The following is a 24,928-nucleotide window of genomic DNA, read 5'->3' on the forward strand; positions in this document are numbered from 1 at the left end:
ACTTCTTATTAAACCAGTATTTAGTGTGCTAGCTGGGAACTAATGATTTGACATGAATTAAACCAGTATTTAGTGTGCTAGCTGGGAACTAATGATTTGACATGAATTAAACCAGTATTTAGTGTGCTAGCTGGGAACTAATGATTTGACATGAATTAAACCAGTATTTAGTGTGCTAGCTGGGAACTAATGATTTGACATGAATTAAACCAGTATTTAGTGTGCTAGCTGGGAACTAATGATTTGACATGAATTAAACCAGTATTTAGTGTGCTAGCTGGGAACTAATGATTTGACATGAATTAAACCAGTATTTAGTGTGCTAGCTGGGAACTAATGATTTGACATGAATTAAACCAGTATTTAGTGTGCTAGCTGGGAACTAATGATTTGACATGAATTAAACCAGTATTTAGTGTGCTAGCTGGGAACTAATGATTTGACATGAATTAAACCAGTATTTAGTGTGCTAGCTGGGAACTAATGATTTGACATGAATTAAACCAGTATTTAGTGTGCTAGCTGGGAACTAATGATTTGACATGAATTAAACCAGTATTTAGTGTGCTAGCTGGGAACTAATGATTTGACATGAATTAAACCAGTATTTAGTGTGCTAGCTGGGAACTAATGATTTGACATGAATTAAACCAGTATTTAGTGTGCTAGCTGGGAACTAATGATTTGACATGAATTAAACCAGTATTTAGTGTGCTAGCTGGGAACTAATGATTTGACATGAATTAAACCAGTATTTAGTGTGCTAGCTGGGAACTAATGATTTGACATGAATTAAACCAGTATTTAGTGTGCTAGCTGGGAACTAATGATTTGACATGAATTAAACCAGTATTTAGTGTGCTAGCTGGGAACTAATGATTTGACATGAATTAAACCAGTATTTAGTGTGCTAGCTGGGAACTAATGATTTGACATGAATTAAACCAGTATTTAGTGTGCTAGCTGGGAACTAATGATTTGACATGAATTAAACCAGTATTTAGTGTGCTAGCTGGGAACTAATGATTTGACATGAATTAAACCAGTATTTAGTGTGCTAGCTGGGAACTAATGATTTGACATGAATTAAACCAGTATTTAGTGTGCTAGCTGGGAACTAATGATTTGACATGAATTAAACCAGTATTTAGTGTGCTAGCTGGGAACTAATGATTTGACATGAATTAAACCAGTATTTAGTGTGCTAGCTGGGAACTAATGATTTGACATGAATTAAACCAGTATTTAGTGTGCTAGCTGGGAACTAATGATTTGACATGAATTAAACCAGTATTTAGTGTGCTAGCTGGGAACTAATGATTTGACATGAATTAAACCAGTATTTAGTGTGCTAGCTGGGAACTAATGATTTGACATGAATTAAACCAGTATTTAGTGTGCTAGCTGGGAACTAATGATTTGACATGAATTAAACCAGTATTTAGTGTGCTAGCTGGGAACTAATGATTTGACATGAATTAAACCAGTATTTAGTGTGCTAGCTGGGAACTAATGATTTGACATGAATTAAACCAGTATTTAGTGTGCTAGCTGGGAACTAATGATTTGACATGAATTAAACCAGTATTTAGTGTGCTAGCTGGGAACTAATGATTTGACATGAATTAAACCAGTATTTAGTGTGCTAGCTGGGAACTAATGATTTGACATGAATTAAACCAGTATTTAGTGTGCTAGCTGGGAACTAATGATTTGACATGAATTAAACCAGTATTTAGTGTGCTAGCTGGGAACTAATGATTTGACATGAATTAAACCAGTATTTAGTGTGCTAGCTGGGAACTAATGATTTGACATGAATTAAACCAGTATTTAGTGTGCTAGCTGGGAACTAATGATTTGACATGAATTAAACCAGTATTTAGTGTGCTAGCTGGGAACTAATGATTTGACATGAATTAAACCAGTATTTAGTGTGCTAGCTGGGAACTAATGATTTGACATGAATTAAACCAGTATTTAGTGTGCTAGCTGGGAACTAATGATTTGACATGAATTAAACCAGTATTTAGTGTGCTAGCTGGGAACTAATGATTTGACATGAATTAAACCAGTATTTAGTGTGCTAGCTGGGAACTAATGATTTGACATGAATTAAACCAGTATTTAGTGTGCTAGCTGGGAACTAATGATTTGACATGAATTAAACCAGTATTTAGTGTGCTAGCTGGGAACTAATGATTTGACATGAATTAAACCAGTATTTAGTGTGCTAGCTGGGAACTAATGATTTGACATGAATTAAACCAGTATTTAGTGTGCTAGCTGGGAACTAATGATTTGACATGAATTAAACCAGTATTTAGTGTGCTAGCTGGGAACTAATGATTTGACATGAATTAAACCAGTATTTAGTGTGCTAGCTGGGAACTAATGATTTGACATGAATTAAACCAGTATTTAGTGTGCTAGCTGGGAACTAATGATTTGACATGAATTAAACCAGTATTTAGTGTGCTAGCTGGGAACTAATGATTTGACATGAATTAAACCAGTATTTAGTGTGCTAGCTGGGAACTAATGATTTGACATGAATTAAACCAGTATTTAGTGTGCTAGCTGGGAACTAATGATTTGACATGAATTAAACCAGTATTTAGTGTGCTAGCTGGGAACTAATGATTTGACATGAATTAAACCAGTATTTAGTGTGCTAGCTGGGAACTAATGATTTGACATGAATTAAACCAGTATTTAGTGTGCTAGCTGGGAACTAATGATTTGACATGAATTAAACCAGTATTTAGTGTGCTAGCTGGGAACTAATGATTTGACATGAATTAAACCAGTATTTAGTGTGCTAGCTGGGAACTAATGATTTGACATGAATTAAACCAGTATTTAGTGTGCTAGCTGGGAACTAATGATTTGACATGAATTAAACCAGTATTTAGTGTGCTAGCTGGGAACTAATGATTTGACATGAATTAAACCAGTATTTAGTGTGCTAGCTGGGAACTAATGATTTGACATGAATTAAACCAGTATTTAGTGTGCTAGCTGGGAACTAATGATTTGACATGAATTAAACCAGTATTTAGTGTGCTAGCTGGGAACTAATGATTTGACATGAATTAAACCAGTATTTAGTGTGCTAGCTGGGAACTAATGATTTGACATGAATTAAACCAGTATTTAGTGTGCTAGCTGGGAACTAATGATTTGACATGAATTAAACCAGTATTTAGTGTGCTAGCTGGGAACTAATGATTTGACATGAATTAAACCAGTATTTAGTGTGCTAGCTGGGAACTAATGATTTGACATGAATTAAACCAGTATTTAGTGTGCTAGCTGGGAACTAATGATTTGACATGAATTAAACCAGTATTTAGTGTGCTAGCTGGGAACTAATGATTTGACATGAATTAAACCAGTATTTAGTGTGCTAGCTGGGAACTAATGATTTGACATGAATTAAACCAGTATTTAGTGTGCTAGCTGGGAACTAATGATTTGACATGAATTAAACCAGTATTTAGTGTGCTAGCTGGGAACTAATGATTTGACATGAATTAAACCAGTATTTAGTGTGCTAGCTGGGAACTAATGATTTGACATGAATTAAACCAGTATTTAGTGTGCTAGCTGGGAACTAATGATTTGACATGAATTAAACCAGTATTTAGTGTGCTAGCTGGGAACTAATGATTTGACATGAATTAAAATATTTTAGAAATCTTCAATTTTTACAAATGTTGCAATTGGAAATTACAGCAAGCAATGTGAAATACAAAGTCTGAGATGTAATGGTTTATCAGTAATAATGAGTAAGGTAAAGTGAATAAAAACAAACAAAAGTTTAACTAGAGAGTGGTTGAATGTGAAAACTGAGGATTTTCTTTTGGTGATTTGAAACAGAAATTGCCCATTTTCTTAGAAGTCATTGAAAGAAATGAAAAAGGGTATGAAGATGTGTGGAAAATAAATGACAAAACCCTCTTGTTGGTTTCAAAGGCTTATTTATGCCATTCCTGTAATTATATTGAGAATTAAACTTGTCTGGCTGTGGACAATGGGTTTGAAATAAAGCACCAGCATACAGCCATTAGCACTTGTTCATTCCTTCAAACAATTTGTTTTTATTCACTTTAATTATAAATCTTTCATCTACTACTTTTCTACTCGTAAATGTCCAAATTTAAGACTTACACAGGATAGTCTTTAAAAAACCTTCATTGCTTCCATATCTTTCCTGTGTGGAGCCCCTCATGACATCTGTGATCACAAGTCTGGCAGGTATTCAGTGCCTGATGTTGATATGCACAAGAGATCAGGTGTTTTCTTTCCATCTACGAACAGTAGAAAATAAGGGAAGAGTTGTATGTTCACTGTCAAACTACACAACATGCTTTTTCACTTTATTTTACAGGCAATGCAGCCTATTGACTTGGATTCCTTTCAGTCTCACTTGATCATTAATAATTTTATTTTAAAGTTAAGGTTGAATGCAGTTGTGCCTGTTAACTGGTGCATCATTTTCATAGCTCTGGCACAAAGACATAGGTGAACATTCTGACTCCATGCCCTCTTCCTTCTCTTTTACAAGGCTCACTTCTATCCCTCTTCAGGTTTTTGAACTGCAGAAATTATCATTGTCCATCTCCGGCTCAGTGGCGATGTTTTTGTTTGGATTTATTTTCGTATTAAATCCACATTTTCTCTATTTTTTAATGGAATAAAGGGATGTGTTTGCAGTTTCACAAAAACAGAGGTTTAATAGATACAAAATGCTTTATATTACATTATGGTTTGTGTTTGTCCACCTTATGACAATACTGCAAAATAAAATGTAATTACCTGTAAAGTTTTATGGTGATATTTAAGTGGTCTAAAAGTGCACATAATTCATTCTCACTCTTGCCATTCTGTGCCTTGCTTTTTTCTCATTTATTTTGTTTCTAACAATTTTGAGTGTGGGATTTTCTGTTCTGTGGAAATTGCAGCCTGTAATCTCAAGTACAAACTGACACGCATTACAACTTGTACAATTTCCTACCATTGTATGTTTAATGTTATATTCAGTTTGATTGTTCTTTGTGGTTCCTTATCTTGAGGCCTTAGTGCGGATCGTCCGTGTGCCAGAGCAATGAAGGTGGATTGCCCTTGTCCTTTAGTGCAAATTATTTCCAAGAATAATGTGGTATGGGCACTGACAGAACAGCAAAAAGTTCTCTTCAGAAAAGGTATCAGTAGCTTTTGCCCTGAAGGAGAACAGTGGGTGTCTGATATTGTAAGGTAAGAAGATTTTGTTTTTGTTTTGCTGTGATGTCTTTTAAGATGTTTTCTGAAAATTGATTACATCCATTCTGAATTATATTCATGATACTAGATTTCGTGCCATTATACTTTCTCGTTCATGACAGGGAAACATTTGAAACCACTTCATTATAAGTGAAGAATATTGAAACTGTTGTTCAAAAGACACTTTTTTTTTGAGAAACTAGCGAAAGTTTGACCATAGAAACATTTTTCTTGTCTAAATAGTATGCCTTGAATGTGGGATTCTGTGACTTATTAATCTCAAGTTTTATTGATTCATTTATTATCCTTTAGATAAAATATTTCACCTTTTGCATGGTTAAAAATTTGGTAGTAATTTGGGTCCCTTTTAAACAGCTGTTTTTCTAGCCTAGAGCCCCCAACATCATAGACCCTCATAGAGTTGGCTCTAGCTTGTTCTCTATCAACAATTGTGACTATGCTGGTCTAAATGAGTCATTATCTTGAAAAATAATTTAACTGTAAAAATCTAGATGATTAGGTTTATTTTATTTGACACTTGAAAGTAAAAGAAAATAATAAAACTGCAGATGATGGGCTTCTCAAATAAAAACAGAAAAGGCTTGAAGGATCAGCTGTTCAGGCAGCGCTTGCATAAACACAGGTTGGCTGCAGAGATTTGGGAGGAACAAAGAATATAAGGTGAGGTTGGGGACATTAACATGAGTGAATCATGAGGTCAGGTTGAGGAAAAGAAAACAAATAAGTTGTGAAATGCAGAAGAAAAAGCAGTTTCAAAGAAATGAAACCAAAAGAGAATATTGGAAATGCCTGGCTCATTAGGCAGTATATGTGGAAAGAGAAAAGGTGTTTTAATATTATAAATGGATAATGTAGCACAAAGCTTAGCAGCTATGATACAAACAATAAGTGGTAACTAGAAATAGTTGAATTGGATCTTTAAATCTGTATTGGGCACTGACACAAAATGAAGTGCTGGTTTTCAAACTTGCGCAGGAGGCTGCAGAGAGACAAACAGAAAAATGGGAGGTGAATTAAAAGGGCGCGCCAACTGGAGGTTCAGGATTGCTCCTGTGGGCTGAGATGAGATGCTCTGCAAAGAATCATCCAATTTGAGTTTGGTTTCCTCATTGTGGAGGAGAGTACATCAGGAACACTGAATGCAGTCCACTTGATCTGAAAAAGTGCAAGTGAATCACTGCTTCACCTAAAAGGACCTTATTATTGGTCCCTGGTGTCGCGTAGGAAAATTTTATTAGAAAAGAATAAAAATAGGCTAAGTTGTGAAAGGATTGATCCCTCTGGAGTGTCACGGACTCCTGTCAGTTCTAGGAAAAAGGAAGCCATGGTTAAATTGAAGCTAACACATCTTAAGAGGACCCAATGTGAAAGGTTTTATCATAGGCGTAATTGTGATGAAGGCTGAATAATTGAGAGAATGGAATAGAATTCTTTCAGGGTGAGAGGAAACTGAGTCAATACATCTAACTTTCACAGCTAACACAGCTCGGTAACCAATTGGAAGCGGAGACATCAGGAAAGGGAAAGGAAGAGATGAAGACAGGAAATGTGAAAGGGAGGAAACTGGCAGCAAAAGTACTGAAATTTTGAGTTTGAAATTAGATCAGAAAGCTGCACTGAAAGAAAGTTGAAGAAGGAGAATGAAATGTGGTGTTCTCCATGTACCTCAAAAGTCCAGCTTGGCTTGGACTTGTGCGACCACTATATTGATAGTTTTTCTGGAGAATGGGAATGGAAAAGGAAAAATTTGTTCTCTGTAAGAACAAGTTCAGCCAGGTAAATGGAGGGGAATTTGTTGACTCTCATGCACCTTGTATGTGAGCCTTCTCTCACTTCGATGGTAACCCTCTAGCCTTGCATGGCCGAGATGCTGAAGCCTCCTCACACATGCATAACAGCAGCAACATGTCCTCCTGCCCTCTGCATGCCGAGGCTCAGGCTGTTTCTCCCGCCACTGTGCAAATGCTGATTGATTGACAGGCGCTCGAGGGAGAGAAGCTGGTCACCAGGGCAATGGGCAGGGCCCACTTTTGCAAGGAGCAAATAATTGATCGCTTGCTTTGAGGGGAGTGCTGGGCCTCAGCAATCAGGCTCCACGCTGAGCCTTTGTTCAACAAGTATAGCCCCCAAAGCAAATTGAATGAGGTAGTGAGCAAGTGACCTGTTGCACTCAACTTGACAGGATGCTCACTCACTGCCACCTACCCTCATTCAATTTGCTCATGGCCTGTGCTTGATGAACAAAGGCTCAGCACTCCCCTCAAAGCAAGCAATTGGTCATAGTAATGGGGTGTACTACAAACACTGATATTGCACTGCTGGCGGGAACTGCCATGGTGGCCTTCTCACCAAGGGAAGTGAGTAGCGGTGGCACTGGAAAGCACAGACCATGTGAGGGAAAGAGTTCTGCGAAGATACAGGCCCGCTTCGTGAACAGCCGCAACATCTCCATGTGCTTCTTGAAACTGGGTGAATAGCCGGCGACCTGCTAAATTTCAACTTCACATGCAAGACCAGGCTGGGTATCTTTGAGCCAATTTTTCTTTGGGGGAGAAAAAGTGAGTCTTGTATGCTGTCAAATATGGTAATTAACCATACCCAAATGAATGAAAGCTTTGAGGAATTTGTATTTAAATGTACCCCTCAATGTTGTTTGCATTGTCCTGTTGATGTTTTTACATGATTGTTATGTCTTTGATTTCACAGATTGTTTGGAAATGTACATCAGTTCTAAAGTTCTATCATTTTTTTAAATGTTGCATTTTTTTAAAGTAATGAATTTTAAAAGTACGTGTTTTTACTCCATTTTATATAGTGAAAGACAGATGCTGGAATTAGTGTGTATAGCATTGGGAGATCAGCAGACAGTTTGGGCTTTAGACACAAATGGCAACCTCTGGTTCCGCACTGGCATATCTTCAAAGAAACCTCAAGGTGAAGATGACCACTGGTGGCAGGTAAGAACTTCATGTATATTTAAATCTTTTCTAAGTAAGATATCATAAAGATAATTGGATATCCCCTACCCTTCCTGAAGGATCTCAACACCTCTTGTTGCCTCAGTAGAGCACAAGCAATAATAAAGGATCCCACCCACCCTGCCCTGCATATGTTTGACCTACTACCCTCTGGCAGATGCTACAGGTCAATCAAGACAAGAACAAACAGACTCAGAAACAGCTTTTTCCCCCAGGCTGTCACTACACTGAACACACATATCCACAAATTCCCCTCTCTGTCCTCCACATCTATTATACATACAGCTGACACCCCCCCTCCATTCACATAAAGGACATATACGGCACTGTAAATTAAATTTTTTATTTAACTTCTGTGGTGCTGCCTGTGGTTGTGTCGCTGCATTGGTAATCTTGTACTGCTGTCATAAATCTCGTTGTATAACTTGTACAATGACAATAAAAAGCTATTTGATTGATTTGATTTGATAACATTGATATTGACTATCAAAATTAAGCTATTGTGGCTATTGAATATATGAATATTGTCCTGTGGATATGTTTTATAATACATGCTGTAAAACAATTCTTTAATTTTTTTAAAAATTGTTTGTAGTATCGAAGTAATGAACATCTGTGTGAGAAAAGAAATTGTTGCTTCTGGAATTAGGCTGGACAGCATATGTAGTGGGAAAGAGATAGTCGATAAGACCCTACATCAGGTTTGAGATAGTAAATGGGAGATAGCCAGTCTAAAAGAGAGAGGCAGGAGCTGGCAAGCAGTAGGTGGATCCAGGTACGGGGAGGTTGATGGACTAATGGAATCAGAGGAGAGTTGTGTGAAGGGTGAGATCGTGACAGAGTCTGGGAGGTGGTACATGGAGACAGCTACGGACTGTAACTATCAGATGCTGTCTTCCTGGCAGAATTTCTCCAGCAGCTTTTATTTTGCTACAGAATCTCTTGTCTCCAGTTGTATGAAGAAGAGCTTTTAGGGAAAAAAAACTCTTAACTATATTTAAAAGCTCTCCTGGTATTTTATAAAGGTTCCACCCCATCATCAGGTTTTCTTGAAGCAGTGACTAAAGCTGTAAATTTTGGCAACTAGCCCACAATTTTGTCAAGAATAGTTTATTGATAAGAATGTGTTGCCTTAAGGGTGATGATAAGCTGGTAGTGTGCCTATTCATGTTTAATTTATGTTTATGTAAATCAGAATATTAATATTCCTCTAAATTCCAACTCTCACCAGGCAGTTCTCTTGGAATTAGTTGCAGTGCTTTCAGTTGGAACACCTCATGAATTTTAAAGTTCAGAGATTCCACATCTGCTAACCCTATTACATAGCTTCAGACCAGGCTATCTTTATCCTTTGAGTTTTTTTTTCTTCCCAAAGGTTACATGTTATCAAACTTTGCATTGCCCAGCTAGTCTGCTATTTAAGTAGCAGTGGGGGGAAAAAAATGCATATATTCCAAGAATTTTTTTTGTTGTTTTTTTTTGTTGAATAGAGCTATGAATATTAGCAATGAATTATTAACAATGCAGGGGAACCATGAATCAATCATGATTGATAATGTTGGTCACTTACTCCTTAAATAGCCTGTGTTGCTTGATAGCTAATCAATATTAATGCAAGTCTCCAAGAAAATCTGATCCAATTATTCCACTTTAATTCCTGGTGAATAAAGTAATGTCTATGAATTTGATACTATATCTATAACCGTGATATGATAAATCTCTAATGTTATAGCTAATTAGTTATTAATTGCAGTAAAACTAATGAAGCTTTTTTAAAAAAAAGCCTTTTCTAAAATTTCATATTTGTACCTGAAAGTATAAAGCCAAGTAGCTAACATTTAATGTAAGGACACCTAATTGCACCTTGAACTAAATATTTGAAACCAACTTGAAGTTGGTTATAAACAATAGGTTGCAATTGCTTATAACCAACTTAAGGGGTGAATTGTACAACTGTACGAATACTACAATAGACAAATGATTGATTCATTTTATTTTTAAGTTCTGTATGTTTAAAAAAAAAATTGTACCAAGTAATATTTTATTCCCTATTTGACTGATATTTGATCATCTATTACGACTAACAGAAAGGCAACTCCCAGAACCCTATCAGTCATCCCAAATATAATCCAGGATGTAGAGGGATCTGGACTGTGACCCCCATTACAAAACACTGATTCCTAGATGGTCACTAATCTCATTTTATCAGGAGACCATCCTTCCAGAGTTACTAATTTTGTCCTTACCACACAGAGCTCCTTCTTGCTGTTCCAGTTGACCCAGTTTCAGATTTTTCTTGATAATCCTTTCTCTTCTAATAGTTTTCAATTTCCTGACCTTGTTTAGTTTATTTTTTCACCTTGGATCCCTGTACAACTGCACCCTTCACCATGAGAATGCAAAGGGCATAACCGATATAACACCTTTGTTAAAATACACAGGAGCACAATGTGGCCACATCCTGGAAAAAAAATACCAAGAGGTGGATTAATAAAAGAAATTGCATAAGGGTGCAGCTCCACAGCCTCCCCGGATATTCATTGGAAACGCCGACCCTGCACTCAGTGTTCTCTTTTTTGTTCCAAAGGGGGATGGGAGATGGAGGGGGAAGTATCACATGAATGTAGATTGTTGGGGGATATCTGTACATCTTGAAGCAGTCTGTGATGCTTTTTGTTATTTCATGGAAATTGAAAAATAAAATATTTTTTTTTTAAAAAAGAATGCAAAGGCCTTTTGTCCTTTTTGTCAGAACCCTGACCGTTATCTCTTCACCTCCAGACCTTGTCTGCTGAATTTGTTCTCTTAATGAATAACTCCTTCACTTCTCTAATTTCCTCCAAATGAGAATGTCTTCATGGGAATCTGTATGGATCCAAGCATTTTCTCTCTGAGATATGGGGAATACCCAGTCCTTTTCCAGTCATTCTTGTGCCCCTCTCTTAATTTGTTCTGTTACGTTACTGATTATATTGATTCCGTTTCCTGCTCTTGTGCTGAACTCGTCTTTGCTGCCAATTTCCAGCATGTTTTCACTTATAACTGATTAATCTCCAAGTTACCGTTCACAATTGCTTTTCCCATTTCAGGGAAGTAGTGCCCTGTATCCACAGCACAAGTCTGACAACATTCCTCTCACACTGCTTGCTGTAAGAATACATTCCTTTCTCTCATTTTATCTGCCTCTGCCACATCTTTTCCTCTGCTATCGAGGTGAAGGGGCAAAGTGATGTACTTGGTGGTGAAGGAGAAGTAATAAAGATATTGCATAATTGAACAGCACTAGATCAGCAAGAACTGGTAATGCATGAAAGAATTTAGGGTGTGGCTGATGCTTTTGGATCACTTCATGTTTATAGTCCAAATGAGATAGGCTGGCTAGGAGTGCATTGGAATGATAAGGTAGCAAAAGTATTAATAGGAAATTCTCTGTGGACTTTAAAGGAGTTCACCTTCAACTGGCTATGCTTGTAAAGTTTATTTTTAAGAAAAGGGCTTTGAAATTGTTTTATTGATTGGCGAGGCAGATGTTGTCTGAGAATCGTGTCCCTCAGTATTTCAACTGAATTGGTCTTATGAGAAATGTTTTTTTTTGCTTCTGTCCACTATTGTCAGATATTCAGAGTAAAATCCTGACTGGTGGAATTGACACCATGAAGAATGTCTCTGATGCTTTGTAAGATCTTTGTTAGCAGCTAGCCTCAACTATAAGCTTTTTATTTCAAAAACTATAAAAATTTTTTAAGAGGAGGTTAATTAATTTTAAAGCACTTCTTCTGTTACAGGTAAGCATTACGGATTATGTGGTCTTCGATCAGTGCAACATCTTCCAGACAATAATTCATGCAACACAGACTGTAGCCACAGTTGCTCAGGCTCCGGTAGAAAAAGTAGCAGACAAACTGCGAGGTGTCTTATGGTCACAACAGTCTCCATCTCAGCCAAGTCTCATTAGTGTCAACAGTTGTGGTGTGTGGATCACATCAGGGAAAAATGAGTTCCATGTAGCAAAAGGAAATTTACTAGGTTGGTCTATCTTTTGAAATGCAAGTTTTATTATACTTGGTTTTGCCTTGTAAATGATATTTGAGCAAGTCTTAAGAAAATAAAATTTTAAAGAATACATTTTCAGTTTCTTTTATTGGTCATTATGGTATCCCTGAAATCTGATACAATGTACAATCCTTAACCATAAAGAAAACTAGATGGTCTTCCATTTTTTTTAAGAAAAACTTATACAATGTAAAGGTACTTTATATTGTATAATTCAGTGGTCTCACTCTGTTTGCTAATAGATTGGCAGTTTAACCAATTGTAACATTTAATGAAGGTCATGTTACATAGTATAAAAGAATTTTCATTTTTAATAAAACTTTTCATCTGGTAAGTCAGAAAAATTGATGGCAAAGGTTGGGTTCACTAAATTTACCAAATCCAATGGGCCATTGATTTAATATTTGTATAAATTTCACAATTAAAATGAATGAGTACCAACTCGATTGTTTGGAAATCTTGTGAATGTAAGAAAATTCATTGAATAGTTTGCATATACAAGTTTAGTTGCGTATGTAACCGTTTCTTATTAAAATGTACTAAGCACAGTAAAATACCCCTGGTATCTGGCACCTATGGGGCTTGGTAGATACCAGATAAGTGAATTTGCCAGTTGCTTGAGATTGTGTTGCGTAATTGGCGAAAAAATGCGATGCACGTCAATTTTAAACTTCCATATTTTTTACCTTTTTATTTTCCGTGATTTTTTTTGACAGTTACTTGAGGTTGCCGGTTGCTTGAATTCCAGATAATGGGTTTACAGTAATATAATTTTGTTCATTCTTACCTTGCATTGGACTGCTGAAGACCTGAATCTTGAAGGAGAGAGAATTGAAGTGAAAATGCTCTGAAGTCTGATTATTTAGGCTGATAATAAAAGATTCAAGTTATTTGTCTTTGTCGGGACAATAATTGTGAACATTAATTCAAAACATGTTTTTAGTTACCAATCCAGATGAAGATGTCTTTCAACGTTAGCAAGATTTTAATAATTTTGACTTGTTTTTATAGCTACATATTGGAAGTCAATTGTACCACGAGGAACAGTATCAGCAATAAAATGGGCTTTTGTAGTGGCTTCTGTAGCCCCAACTAAAAAAGGTTAGTAAATGCCAGAACATTTCAGTTCATAGTTTTAATCTTGCGTTAGCGTTCTCAGGCTAAACCAGCTGTATGGAAGTGTTCTCTTGGGTCTACTGCTTCTGTTTTTTAATTTTCAGCACTTTTCTCTGATTCGAAAATTCTTCTACATCAGCCCACCTTTTTATGGTGTTCTTTGCAAAACATAATGTGCTAGGAGGAGAGAAAAGAAAATGAAAAAAAAAAGAAATCCAAAATAAGGCCAAGCAAATGGAACAATTTGGCAAAGAATCGTTTGGCAAGTTTAAAGAGAAAAGTTGGGGTTATAATTTTCAATACATCAGCATTGAAAAGGATGGACAGCAATGCATTGAACTGAAAGATTTAAAGGGGAAGGCTATTAATTACTAAAATATATTTGTCTTTACTGTTTTTGTTAAAGAAATCCCTGCTAAAGAAGTAATGAAAATATGGTAGTGAAGGGTGTGGGAGTTTAACAGATCCCAAGCCCTCTTGTGAAGGATTACATTGGTCAGCACACTGTGCTGTAATGTTATGTATTTTTGACATAGTTCATGTGGAGAGGATGTTTTCTCTTACTGGATCACCTAGAATTGAAGGTCATGGTTTCAAAATAGGTATTGTCCATTTGAGATAAATGAAGCAAATATTTTTTCTGAGGCTTGTGCCTTTGGAGTTCTTTCTTTCCGAGGATGGAAATAATATTTGAATATTATTAATGTAGAGGTAGCCTCTTAATAAGAGAGGGTGCTAGGTTTAATTAAGTTTAAAATCTGGTCAGCCATGATATTAATAAACTGCGGACCAGGCTTCAAGGGCCGAATGTCCTACTGTTTCTAATTTCTTTGCTTATAGCTTGAAAATTAAAATCCAAAGGTGCTAGTGATCTACATCCCACACTTTTGAAGAAGATGGCCATGGGGATTGTAGATTAAGGAATGATTCTTACAGAACATCTATCTATCGATCGATCGATCGATACAGTGGAATTTCATTTTACATATATATGGGAGAAAGAGATGAGAGACAACTAGTGAATGTGATCTATTTGGATTTTCAGAAGACTTTTAAAGAAGATCGCATACAGGAGGTGATAAACAAGATAGAGCATGTAGAATTGGGGAGGACAGCCTTGTATGGAGTAAGAATCAGTTGGAAAAGAAATTTGATCAGTTCTTTAAAAAGTTGGTCCTTTCTATTCATACTCAAACTCATTGACAGTGGTTATAGTAATATTGAAAATAATTATCATGCAACATTTTTTCTGCAGGAAGTTTCCTGTGGCTGGGACAAAGCAATAAAGATCTCTTCTGTATCAATGATCAAAATCCAGAGTTTCGGCCTTCTACAGTACAATTACCTCCAGATGTAGAGATGGTACAGATTTCTGCCAATCATGATGCAGTATGGGGTCTGGATGTGAGGGGCAAAATTCATATAAGGACATTGTCAGAAAACTGCCCAAGTGGTATGCACTGGACCATGCTGGATCTTACTCAGTTAGGTAAGATGATTTTCTTGAATGATTTCATTACAATAAGCATTTTGCCTTTTCAAGTCAAGACAAGTCACCTTTATTTATCATCCATACTATGCTCACACAGTAAAGACGAGATCGTATTTCCCCAGGAACATAGAGCATATTTACATAAATAAAGTTAGAATAGAAGTTAAACACATTTATACAGTAACAATCCACAGTACCCTTTCCCCAAATGTACTGGGAATTCAGGAGTCTGATACCTTGGAGGGAAAAATGCTTTTGCCCAATCTGGATTCAAGGGCCAGAGTGCTACGGTACCTCCTACCAGATGGCAGAAGGGAGAACAGTTTACACAGTGGGTGTGTGGAGTCCTTCACAATGTTCATTGCCTTTTGCCTGCATCGTGTGTTGTAAATGTCCTTCATGGTAGGAAGAGAGGCCCCGATGATCTTTTCTGCAGATTTCACTATTGCGGTCCGAGGAGGTATAGCTTCCAAACCAGGCAGTGATGCAGTTGCACAGGATGCACTCAATACATCCTCTGTAGAATGTAGTGAGGGTGGGAGATGAACTCTCCTCAGCCTTCGCAGGAAGTAGAGGCGCTGCTGGGGGTTTCTTGGCTATGGAGCTGGTGTTTAGGGTCCAGGTGAGGTTCTCCTCCAAGTGCACTCCGAGGAACTTTTATTCAGTGGCTCCAAATTAAGTCACATATTGTTTTATTATTATTACTCTTGCTTTCATATCCATTTGCTGATCTAATTTCTCACTATTCTTGATATATTCTCGAGCCTTTTAACATCCAACCTGTCAAATCTTCTCTGTTTTTGGCTTCTTAACCTTTCCTGCTCAGCTATTAGCTTTCAAATTCAAAGCTCCAGAATTCTCTCTTGCCCTCTCTTCTATCATTTCCCTTTTTAGGATGGTCCTTAAGAAATAATTATTTTCAAGATGTTAGTTTCTTGCCATAATACCTTTTTGTTGTTTAGTGTCACGCCCTGCAAACATATTAAACATAGAAGATAGGAGCAGGAGTAGGTCATTCAGCCCTTTGAGCCTGCTCCGCCATTCAACGAGATCATGGCTGATCTTAAAGTTCAGTACCCCGTCCCCGCCTTCTCTCCGTAACCTTTAATACCCTTATACTGAAGAAATATATCTAATTCCCTCTTAAATATATTTAATGAACCTGCCCCTACTGCCCTCTGTGGCAATGAATTCCACAGATTCACCACCCTCTGGGTAAAGAAATTCCTCCTCATCTCGGTCCTAAATGGTTTGCTTATTATCCTCAAACCATGGCCTCAGGTTCTGGATTTTCCCATCATTGGAAACATCCCATCTGCATCCATTCTGTCCAGTCCTGCCAGAATTTTATATGTCTCTATGAGATCCCCTCTCAATCTTCTAAACTCCAGCGAGTACAATCCCAATTTGCGCAATATTTCCTCATAAGTCATTCCTCCCATTCCAGGTATCAGCCTGGTGAATCGCACCTGCACTCCCTCCATTGCAAGAACATCCTTCCTTAGATCAGGTGACCAAAACTGCACACAATACTCCAGGTGGGGTCTCACCAAGGCCCTGTACAGCTGCAGTAAGGTATCCTTGTTCCTATACTCAAACCCTCTTGATATGAAGGCCAACATACCATTTGCCTTTTTAACCGCCTGCTGTACCTGCATGCTCGCCTTCAGAGACTGGTGTACAAGTACCCCTAGGTCTCTCTGCACTTCCCCATCTCTTAATCTATTGCCATTCAAATAGTAATCTGCCCTCCGGTTTGTATTACCAAAGTGGATAACCTCACATTTATCCACATTGTAGTGCATTTGCCATGTATCTGCGCAGTCCCTCAATTTATCCAAATCACACTGGAGCTTCCTGACCCCCTCTTCCGTGCACACAACCCCTCCTAGCTTAGTGTCATCTGCAAATTTGGAGATATTACATCCATTCCCCTCATCTAGATCATTAATGTAAATTGTGAACAGCTGGGGTCCCAGTATAGATCCCTGTGGCACCCCACTGGTCACCGCCTCCCACTCAGAAAACGAGCCATTTATCCCAACTCTCTGTCTTCTACCTGCCAGCCAGTTCTCAATCCACATCAATACTTTGCCCCCAATCCCATGAGCCTTGATTTTGTAAGCCACTCGTTTATGCGGGACCTTATCGAAGGCCTTTTGGAAGTCTAGGTACACCACATCCACTGGCTCTCCCCCATCTATTTTACCTGTCACCATCTCAAAGAATTCCAATAGATTTGTCAAGCACGATTTACCTTTTGACTCTTTTGACCATGTTGACTCTATCCGATCCCTTCTCTCCTAGTCATATTAAAGAGTGGTTGCTGTTAAAATTATAATATAAATGGACATTTTAAAAACACATACCAATTAATGATATTTAGGTCATTGTGATTAACAGGGGAATTCCATTTTTTACTTGATGTATTTCTTTATCAGGAGCGGACTACTATTTTAGTAATTTGAGGGAATGACAATAAGCTTCTTGTCATACAATGTACCTATTCACCAAAATTCTTGCTTGCTGAAGCAATTTTGTAAAAATAAAACTCCAATCATGTATACATTAAAAAAAATTCCAACAGTGTGGACAGAAAGAGTTAAGAAGCATAAATACAGCTGCAGTAAAGCATGAAAATAAAGGGGTGCTTCAGCAATGCAGACAGGGCTTTTTTTGTGGTGCCAGGGTAGTTTATGATTAGCATAGTACAGGGAGGCTCAAAACCATGATTGCTGTTCAGAAACAAACTGTTCTTGAACCGAGAGGTGCTGGATTTCAGGTTTCTGTCCCGAAAATAGCAGCAAGAAAAGGTTGTGACCAGGATGATGGGGGTCCTTATTGATGTTGGTGCCTCCTTGAGGTAGCACTTCACATAAATGTTTAATGGATGGAAGACCTGAGCCGGCAGCATTAGATATGTTCAAAAGGTAAAACTAAATTATTTATTTTTTTCAAGTTTATGTTCATTAAGCCAGTCTGAGAGTTCATTTATGATTGGCTCTGTCATAATTCCAAAATAATCTTGACAAACCAGATAAATTTAATTCATTAGCTCATCTATGGGCTCCTTCAGCTGCTCAGTTAACTCATTTAAAATTAAACTTGCATTTTACTGCTTCAACTTCAGTTAAAAAATGGTTAATCCTGCTAGATGTGCGGTACAAAAACTGTATGCATTCATTCACAGTTTTGAATGTTTTATCTGATCAATAAAAATAACAAGGAAAGAAATATAGATAATTTTATTTAGAGCTGAAAGTGCTTGTGGATGTTTTTCTATAAAGAGAACTATTGAATGTTATAACGTACTTCAGATTAAAATAAAAACACCAGTGCAGAGTAGACGTTATCTGACCCCATGTTTTGGATCATGGTGACACTGTTTAGAATCAAAATGCATTCTAACAGCTGTATCATGTGATTGCATTAGTGATACCCAGTGCATGTGACTTGGTGATTACTGCTGATATGATAACCTTGAATGAGAAATACGTAGACTGTTTCTTATGTTTATAAAGATTTTCACGCAGTTGGATTATTTAATTTTTTTGTGAGCAATCATGAAGTTTATATTTGGGCGTATTCCGGCTCCTGTCTCTTGGGCTATCAAGTCAGGATGACTGGCTGTCAGCTGGGACAGCCAGCACGGGCTATCAGCGCGGGGACGTCCCCACACTGATCCCGCTGCCCCGCTTTCTCCCCACTCACAAAATCAGTCCCCACCCTGTGGGGCGGCCGGCGCGGGCTGTCAGCGAGGGGATGTCCTGCACGGGACGTCACCACACTGATCCCACTGCCCTGCTCTCTCCCCACTAACGGGACTGGAGCGGCTAGCGGGGGAGGAGGCTGGAGCACCGCTGGAGAAGGGGCCTGGAGCGGCCGGCGGGGGAGTACGGGGCCTGGAGCGGCCGGCGGGGGAGTACGGGGCCTGGAGCGGCCGGCGGGGGAGTACTGGGCCTGGAGCGGCCGGCGGGGGAGTACGGGGCCTGGAGCGGCCGGCGGGGGAAAAGGAGGCGCTCCATTTTGGTACCAGCATTGTTTCGACCCTTTTCCCCACTCCCCTTTTCCCCACTCCCCTTTTCCCCACTCCCCTTTTCCCCACTCCCCTTTTCCCCACTCCCCTTTTCCCCACTCCCCTTTTCCCCACTCCCCTTTTCCCCACTCCCCTTTTCCCCACTCCCCTTTTCCCCACTCCCCTTTTCCCCACTCCCCTTTTCCCCACTCCCCTTTTCCCCACTCCCCTTTTCCCCACTCCCCTTTTCCCCACTCCCCTTTTCCCCACTCCCCTTTTCCCCACTCCCCTTTTCCCCACTCCCCTTTTCCCCACTCCCCTTTTCCCCACTCCCCTTTTCCCCACTCCCCTTTTCCCCACTCCCCTTTTCCCCACTCCCCTTTTCCCCACTCCCCTTTTCCCCACTCCCCTTTTCCCCACTCCCCTTTTCCCCACTCCCCTTTTCCCCACTCCCCTTTTCCCCACTCCCCTTTTCCCCACTCCCCTTTTCCCCACTCCCCTTTTCCCCACTCCCCTTTTCCCCACTCCCCTTTTCCCCACTCCCCTTTTCCCCACTCCCCTTTTCCCCACTCCCCTTTTCCCCACTCCCCTTTTCCCCACTCCCCTTTTCCCCACTCCCCTTTTCCCCACTCCCCTTTTCCCCACTCCCCTTTTCCCCACTCCCCTTTTCCCCACTCCCGAAATCAGTCTGCACAGTGTGGGGACAGCCCGCGCCAGCTGCCCTACATTCAGATGACTGGGGAGGCCCTTTGCTGCTGGTATTATCCCTCTCCGAGGAGGGTTACCAAGCTCGCCTTGCAGGCGCCTCCTACACATTCACGTGGCCTTCCCACAGCCACATTTTGCCAAAATATGCGGCTTTACAAGCCACCTGAAAGTTCCTTTAGTTGTGTATATTCAATCCTGACATCAGTGGTGGCTTACAGACAAGGTTAAATGGCAGGGCAAACTCTGCTCCTCTGTCTTAAGGTCTTGAGGAAATGTCAATCCTGTGCAAATTCGCCAGGATAAGATTAGGGCTGGTTTGTGAGAAATTGGCTTGAATTTGTCAGATATTGCACCAGTATTGGCGATGAAGGGAGCTCTTCCAATGAGATAGGCTCCACCTGAACTCTGCTGGGATGAGGATCCTGGTGAATTGCATACTAGGGATGTGGATAGGGCTTTAAACTAAATAGCAGGGAGGTGGGTTCAACAGATTGGATAAAATATGTATTCAAGAACACGTAATAATTGTGAAGAGATGTTAATGAACTGTCATTCATCAATCCTACTCCTTCTGGCCTGCCCTCCACTTCCCTCTCCTACATATTGCTTAAATTCCCCTTCAATAATGGGCCTCAACTCCACCTTCTCCTTACATCCAGTATATCAGGATGATGGTAGCAAAATTCTCATGGAAATAATTAGTTGTTGTTTCTCTTGACATTTATTGTTTTTTCTGTATTTTGAAACTAAAGTTTCAATGCATAATCTTTTAGAAGCTCAATTGCCTGCCTTCCATTACCAAACATGTTTTTTTTGCTTTTCAGGAAGTATAAAACTAGCAGGCCTAGCTTGCGGAGGTCAGCACGTGTGGGCTTGTGATGTTGAGGGATTTGTTTATTTCCGTGTGGGAACGCAACCACTAAACCCCAGCATGATGCTGCCTGCTTGGATAACCATTGAACCACCAGAACAGGTAGGTAATAGATTGCTGTTGTTCTTTGGATGATCTGAAGAGATTGTATTAGCATTGATTTTGGTGTTGAAGGAAAGAGAGTAGCTTTAAATGACTGAGTTCAGTGGGGGTGGATGTGGAAAAACACTGAGATGAGAAGATGTAACTTGCTGTCCTCAGGAGTGGTTAAGATGAATAACAAAAAAAATTGTGAATGAATTTGGATACATTGTTAGGGGCCATTGTTAAGTTGTGAGGGGCCTCTTAAAGAATAGACAACACATAGGCTGAAAGATCTGCAACAAGTGTTCCAATTAATTTGTCAATGTTATTTGTTTCTTTGCATTTTGTTTGGAAATTATTTATATTTTAATACTGATAGCACAATGACCGTTTGAAATTGCTGTGCACCTCATTTTTCCAATTTCCAGTAGTCCTGTCTCTTCCCCACATCTCTCTGTCTACTTTCCTGCTTCATTTCCACACGACAATTACTTTTCTGGAGGCTTAATGTCACAAGTGAGTTTCTGTCTGCCTACAAAAATGATGATTAAAGCAAAATTGTCTGACTGTGTGTAACGGATTTGTATTAACCTTTAATGTTAAACTATTTTTTTTTCATAAAAAATGTCTTAGTAAAGTAAATTATAGAGTTAAAAATATTGTATCTGTATTCTTAGTAGGTTAGCTGTGGGTTAGTACAGGGTGATGCATAGATCTCAGCACGTTTATAGAGAACCATTGTTTTCTGAGAAGTGTTCATTCTCGGAGTCCACGTTCCTTGGACAGACGGAGCTAATGGATTTCAAGTGGGTCTTAATTATTCAAGAACTATTAAAGGAATTCGTCTGTAATCAAAGCCTTTAGAGCTTCTTGAATAGGGATGAGGTCAGAGGTTGTTATGGATATGGAATGGTTTTGAAAAAGGAACAGAATTTTGATAGAAATAAAATCGATGGTCATGTGGTTTCCAAAAATTGGGACTCTCCTTGGTGATGTAACGGTCGCATGATTTGGAGAAATAGATTACCAAATTCAGATATTTTGAGTTCAGTTTTGGAAGAGTTCAGTTTGGAGAGTATAGAAGTCAAACCCCTGTGACCCTTATGAAAGACAGGGTTGATTTACAGTAACAAGAATACGTGCTATTGTGTGTTACTCCTGGGGAAGGGAGAATACAGAATCAGTGGCTTTTGAAATAACGAAGACTACTTCACTGTTTCTTTAGAAAAGAGGACAAATTTCTACTGGGTCTATTGTATGTCCACATTTGTTTAACCCTTGTCTGTTTGTGACTTCGTGGAAGAGGATAACCACATTTATTTAACCCTTATCTGGATTTGTGAATTCATCTTGGAAGAAAATAGTCACATTGTGAGTAAAGAGACCGGAGATATAATGTTTAAAGGCGCATTATAATTCTGAACTGAGAATTTAAGATCTTCAAGCAAGTCTAAAATGATGCTGAACTTATAAAGATGGACACACACACGCATATACAGGGGTTAAATTTAGAGTTAAGTTTAGAGATCAGTAAGAAATGTTTTGTTTTTGATTAATAAAAACTATTATTTTTAATTTACCATTGTCTGATAAATTTTCCATTTATGTTCCTGTGTTAGTGCTAACAAAGTCCCTTTAGTCCCAAACAAAATTTAAAAGGGTTGTTAGTTCATAACACTGTGGAAGATGAGCTTGATTTTTTTTTTAGGCCCAGTATCTATCTGCACATACTTTTGAAGGGCATGGGAAAAGGAAAATGACAATTTGGGCATGAAGTCCATCGACACCATTGCTGTAATTTTGTTTTAATTCAAAACCAATTTAAAAAAAATTCCCATCAAAATATTAATTGAAGGTCTGAATCAAGAACATGAATTTGTTTTTCCTTGACCTTGAAACCATATTTAGTCCACTTTAAACATTGAGTTTTTAAGTAATTAGTCAGTGGAGATTGTAAATATAAACATTTATATCGCAGCCATTAGTAGTTATTTGATTATACATTTAAAAGTGAGTCCCAATATTTAAAACCAATTATTATTGATGATTAGTCTCTGCAGATAATTGGGAGGTTATATTGCGGAGACTAGACGCAGACTGGGAGATCGCTCCGTTGAGCACCTCCACTCTGTTTGCCACAATGTGGATCTCCCATAATGTGGATCTCCCAGTGGCCACCCATTTAAATTCCCCATCCCACTCCCTTGCCAACTCAGACTGAGACCACCATAAATTGGAGGAGCAACACCTTGTCTTCTGACTAGGCACCCCTTGCATGGATGGCATTAATATCGACTTCTCTGGCTTTCTTTAAAATTCCTCCTGCCCCCCCCCCCCAACTCCCACCCCCTTGCTTCCTCTGTCATCTCTTATTGCCTGTCTTATTTCTCACAGACATGATAAATTCCACCTGGACCCTTATCACATCTAATTAACACCTTTTATTGCTATAGATTCCCCCTCATTGTTTGAATTCTGAGACTCTGTTATATCCCGCTTCTGCCTTTTCTGGTTGTTTTTCCCCTTGAAGAAGGGCTTAGGTCTGAAATGTTGGCAATATATTTTTGTCAAAAAGATCCTGGATGCTGAATTATCCAGCTGAGTTCCTCCAGCATTTCGGTGTTTTTACCGCAATCACAGTGTCTGCAGCCTATCATGTTTCGCTCTGGGAGGTTAGTGAGTTTGGTTAATGAGACATTGAAAGAGATTCAACCCTCTGTGGTTCAAAAGAGTTGGAGAATTTATTTCACCAAGTCCTTCATGAATAGATTGTCATGGTTTCTGGGCCATTACAATCATGAGCCACTATCTACAGAGGTGCTGACTGTTTTTGAGTAAATTTGACTGGTATTCTGATTACTATATCTGGATCAACTACCTTAAATTGTCCCACATACTGTTCTCTTTGAATCTTTTTGGTAAATTGTGCAATCTTACCTTCTAATGTACCTCTAATTTTAGAGCCTTCTCTATATGCAAAATTGCTAAATAAATTGGGATCTTGAGGCAGAATTTCAACATCAAGAACATTCTCAGACTTACAGTATCAATAACTTCCAAAGAGATTTTCCATTTGCAAAGATCAATCTCTGATGTGTTGGAGAGTACTTCCCATTGGGTGTCAATCATCTCGTGCATTTCTGATGGTCAATGAACCAGCCTTGTTATGTTGGATTATTCTTAACTTTCAATTTTGCTCTGAATTTTGAATCCTCAATTGATCCTTATAATTACGTTATTCTTCCAGACATGGTATCATGTATTAGTTCTTTACACACTGGCTAACCTGTAAATTGGCCAATCAGTGAACCAGTTTGAAAAAAGCCATTTTTGCCATTCACACTGGACCACTGTTCTCTGTGTCCTTTCACACTCACCACCAGGCATCCTCGGGGAGAGGAGCACCTATTCTCCACCGATAACGCCTGAGTGGCACATCGAGGGATGACTGACCTGACATCCCAGAATTCCGTGTGGCAGAGAAATCCTTCCATGAATGCAGCCCTTTCTCTGTTGCATGGAATTCTGGGAGTGCAGGTCTGCTCTCGCGTGTGCTCTCTCGCTTGTGCTCTTGCTCTCATGTTCACTCTCTCACTTTTTCACAGTCACATCTATCTATCCTTGATTGTTGTATGTACCCATTTCGTGTGGGTGTGTGCGCGTGTATTTCATCCCCACTGTGACTTTCCTACAGTCATAAAAAATTGTGCATCCAAGTGTTTTATTTCCGCTACCACTTTCCCACAGTCCTTTATAATTTTATAAAGGTTTATATAGGTTGGCACAACAGGAGGAGATGAAGGGCTCACATTGTGCTGTAGGCATGATTAATTTTGTTTAAATACAAGATCATAATGCATTAATAAGGATTTAGTCAATTGAATACAAAGTTTATACCTTTTTAATCTTTTGTTTCCTTCATGTTCCTGCATTCACAAAATTGTCATCAACGCACCACTACTTTGACCTTGGATAGACCATGGCCCTTTCACACTAGGCTAATCGGCACGCAGGCATCAGATGACCCTGAGGATGATGCACCCTACCTAGGCAGTCCATTCCTGGGGTGATTTTAGGCCTGTGTGTGCCAATTTGTAAGCATTCACACTGGCCCTTTAACCAGTATATTGGCCGTTAATTACTAGGATAAGGTGCCAGTATGAAAGGGGCTATTGATTATTATGATCAATGATGAGTTCAATCCTGGATCACAGTTTGGAAGAAGCTGGCAAATGGGTATCTGTATGTTTGGGACCTCTATATTCATATATGTGTTCAAATTTCAGATCTGGGAAGTTCCAGTAATTCTGTGATACTTTCTGGTT

The 24,928-nt window shown here is 38.8% G+C and overlaps 1 protein-coding gene across 1 annotated transcript in view; it reads left to right on the top strand.

The window, feature by feature from the left end:
- Positions 1-24,928, top strand: part of tecpr2 (tectonin beta-propeller repeat containing 2) — a 79,531-nt gene that overhangs the window by 36,180 nt on the left and 18,423 nt on the right. Inside the window, exons 12-17 of the mRNA XM_069916456.1 lie at positions 5,079-5,259; positions 8,102-8,243; positions 12,050-12,290; positions 13,329-13,418; positions 14,689-14,922; positions 20,473-20,621. Coding sequence (XP_069772557.1) covers positions 5,079-5,259; positions 8,102-8,243; positions 12,050-12,290; positions 13,329-13,418; positions 14,689-14,922; positions 20,473-20,621 — 1,037 coding nt within the window. The remainder of the gene's footprint in view (positions 1-5,078; positions 5,260-8,101; positions 8,244-12,049; positions 12,291-13,328; positions 13,419-14,688; positions 14,923-20,472; positions 20,622-24,928) is intronic.

Source organism: Narcine bancroftii, chromosome 2 (assembly GCF_036971445.1).
Source record: "Narcine bancroftii isolate sNarBan1 chromosome 2, sNarBan1.hap1, whole genome shotgun sequence".
Lineage (NCBI taxonomy): Eukaryota > Metazoa > Chordata > Chondrichthyes > Torpediniformes > Narcinidae > Narcine > Narcine bancroftii.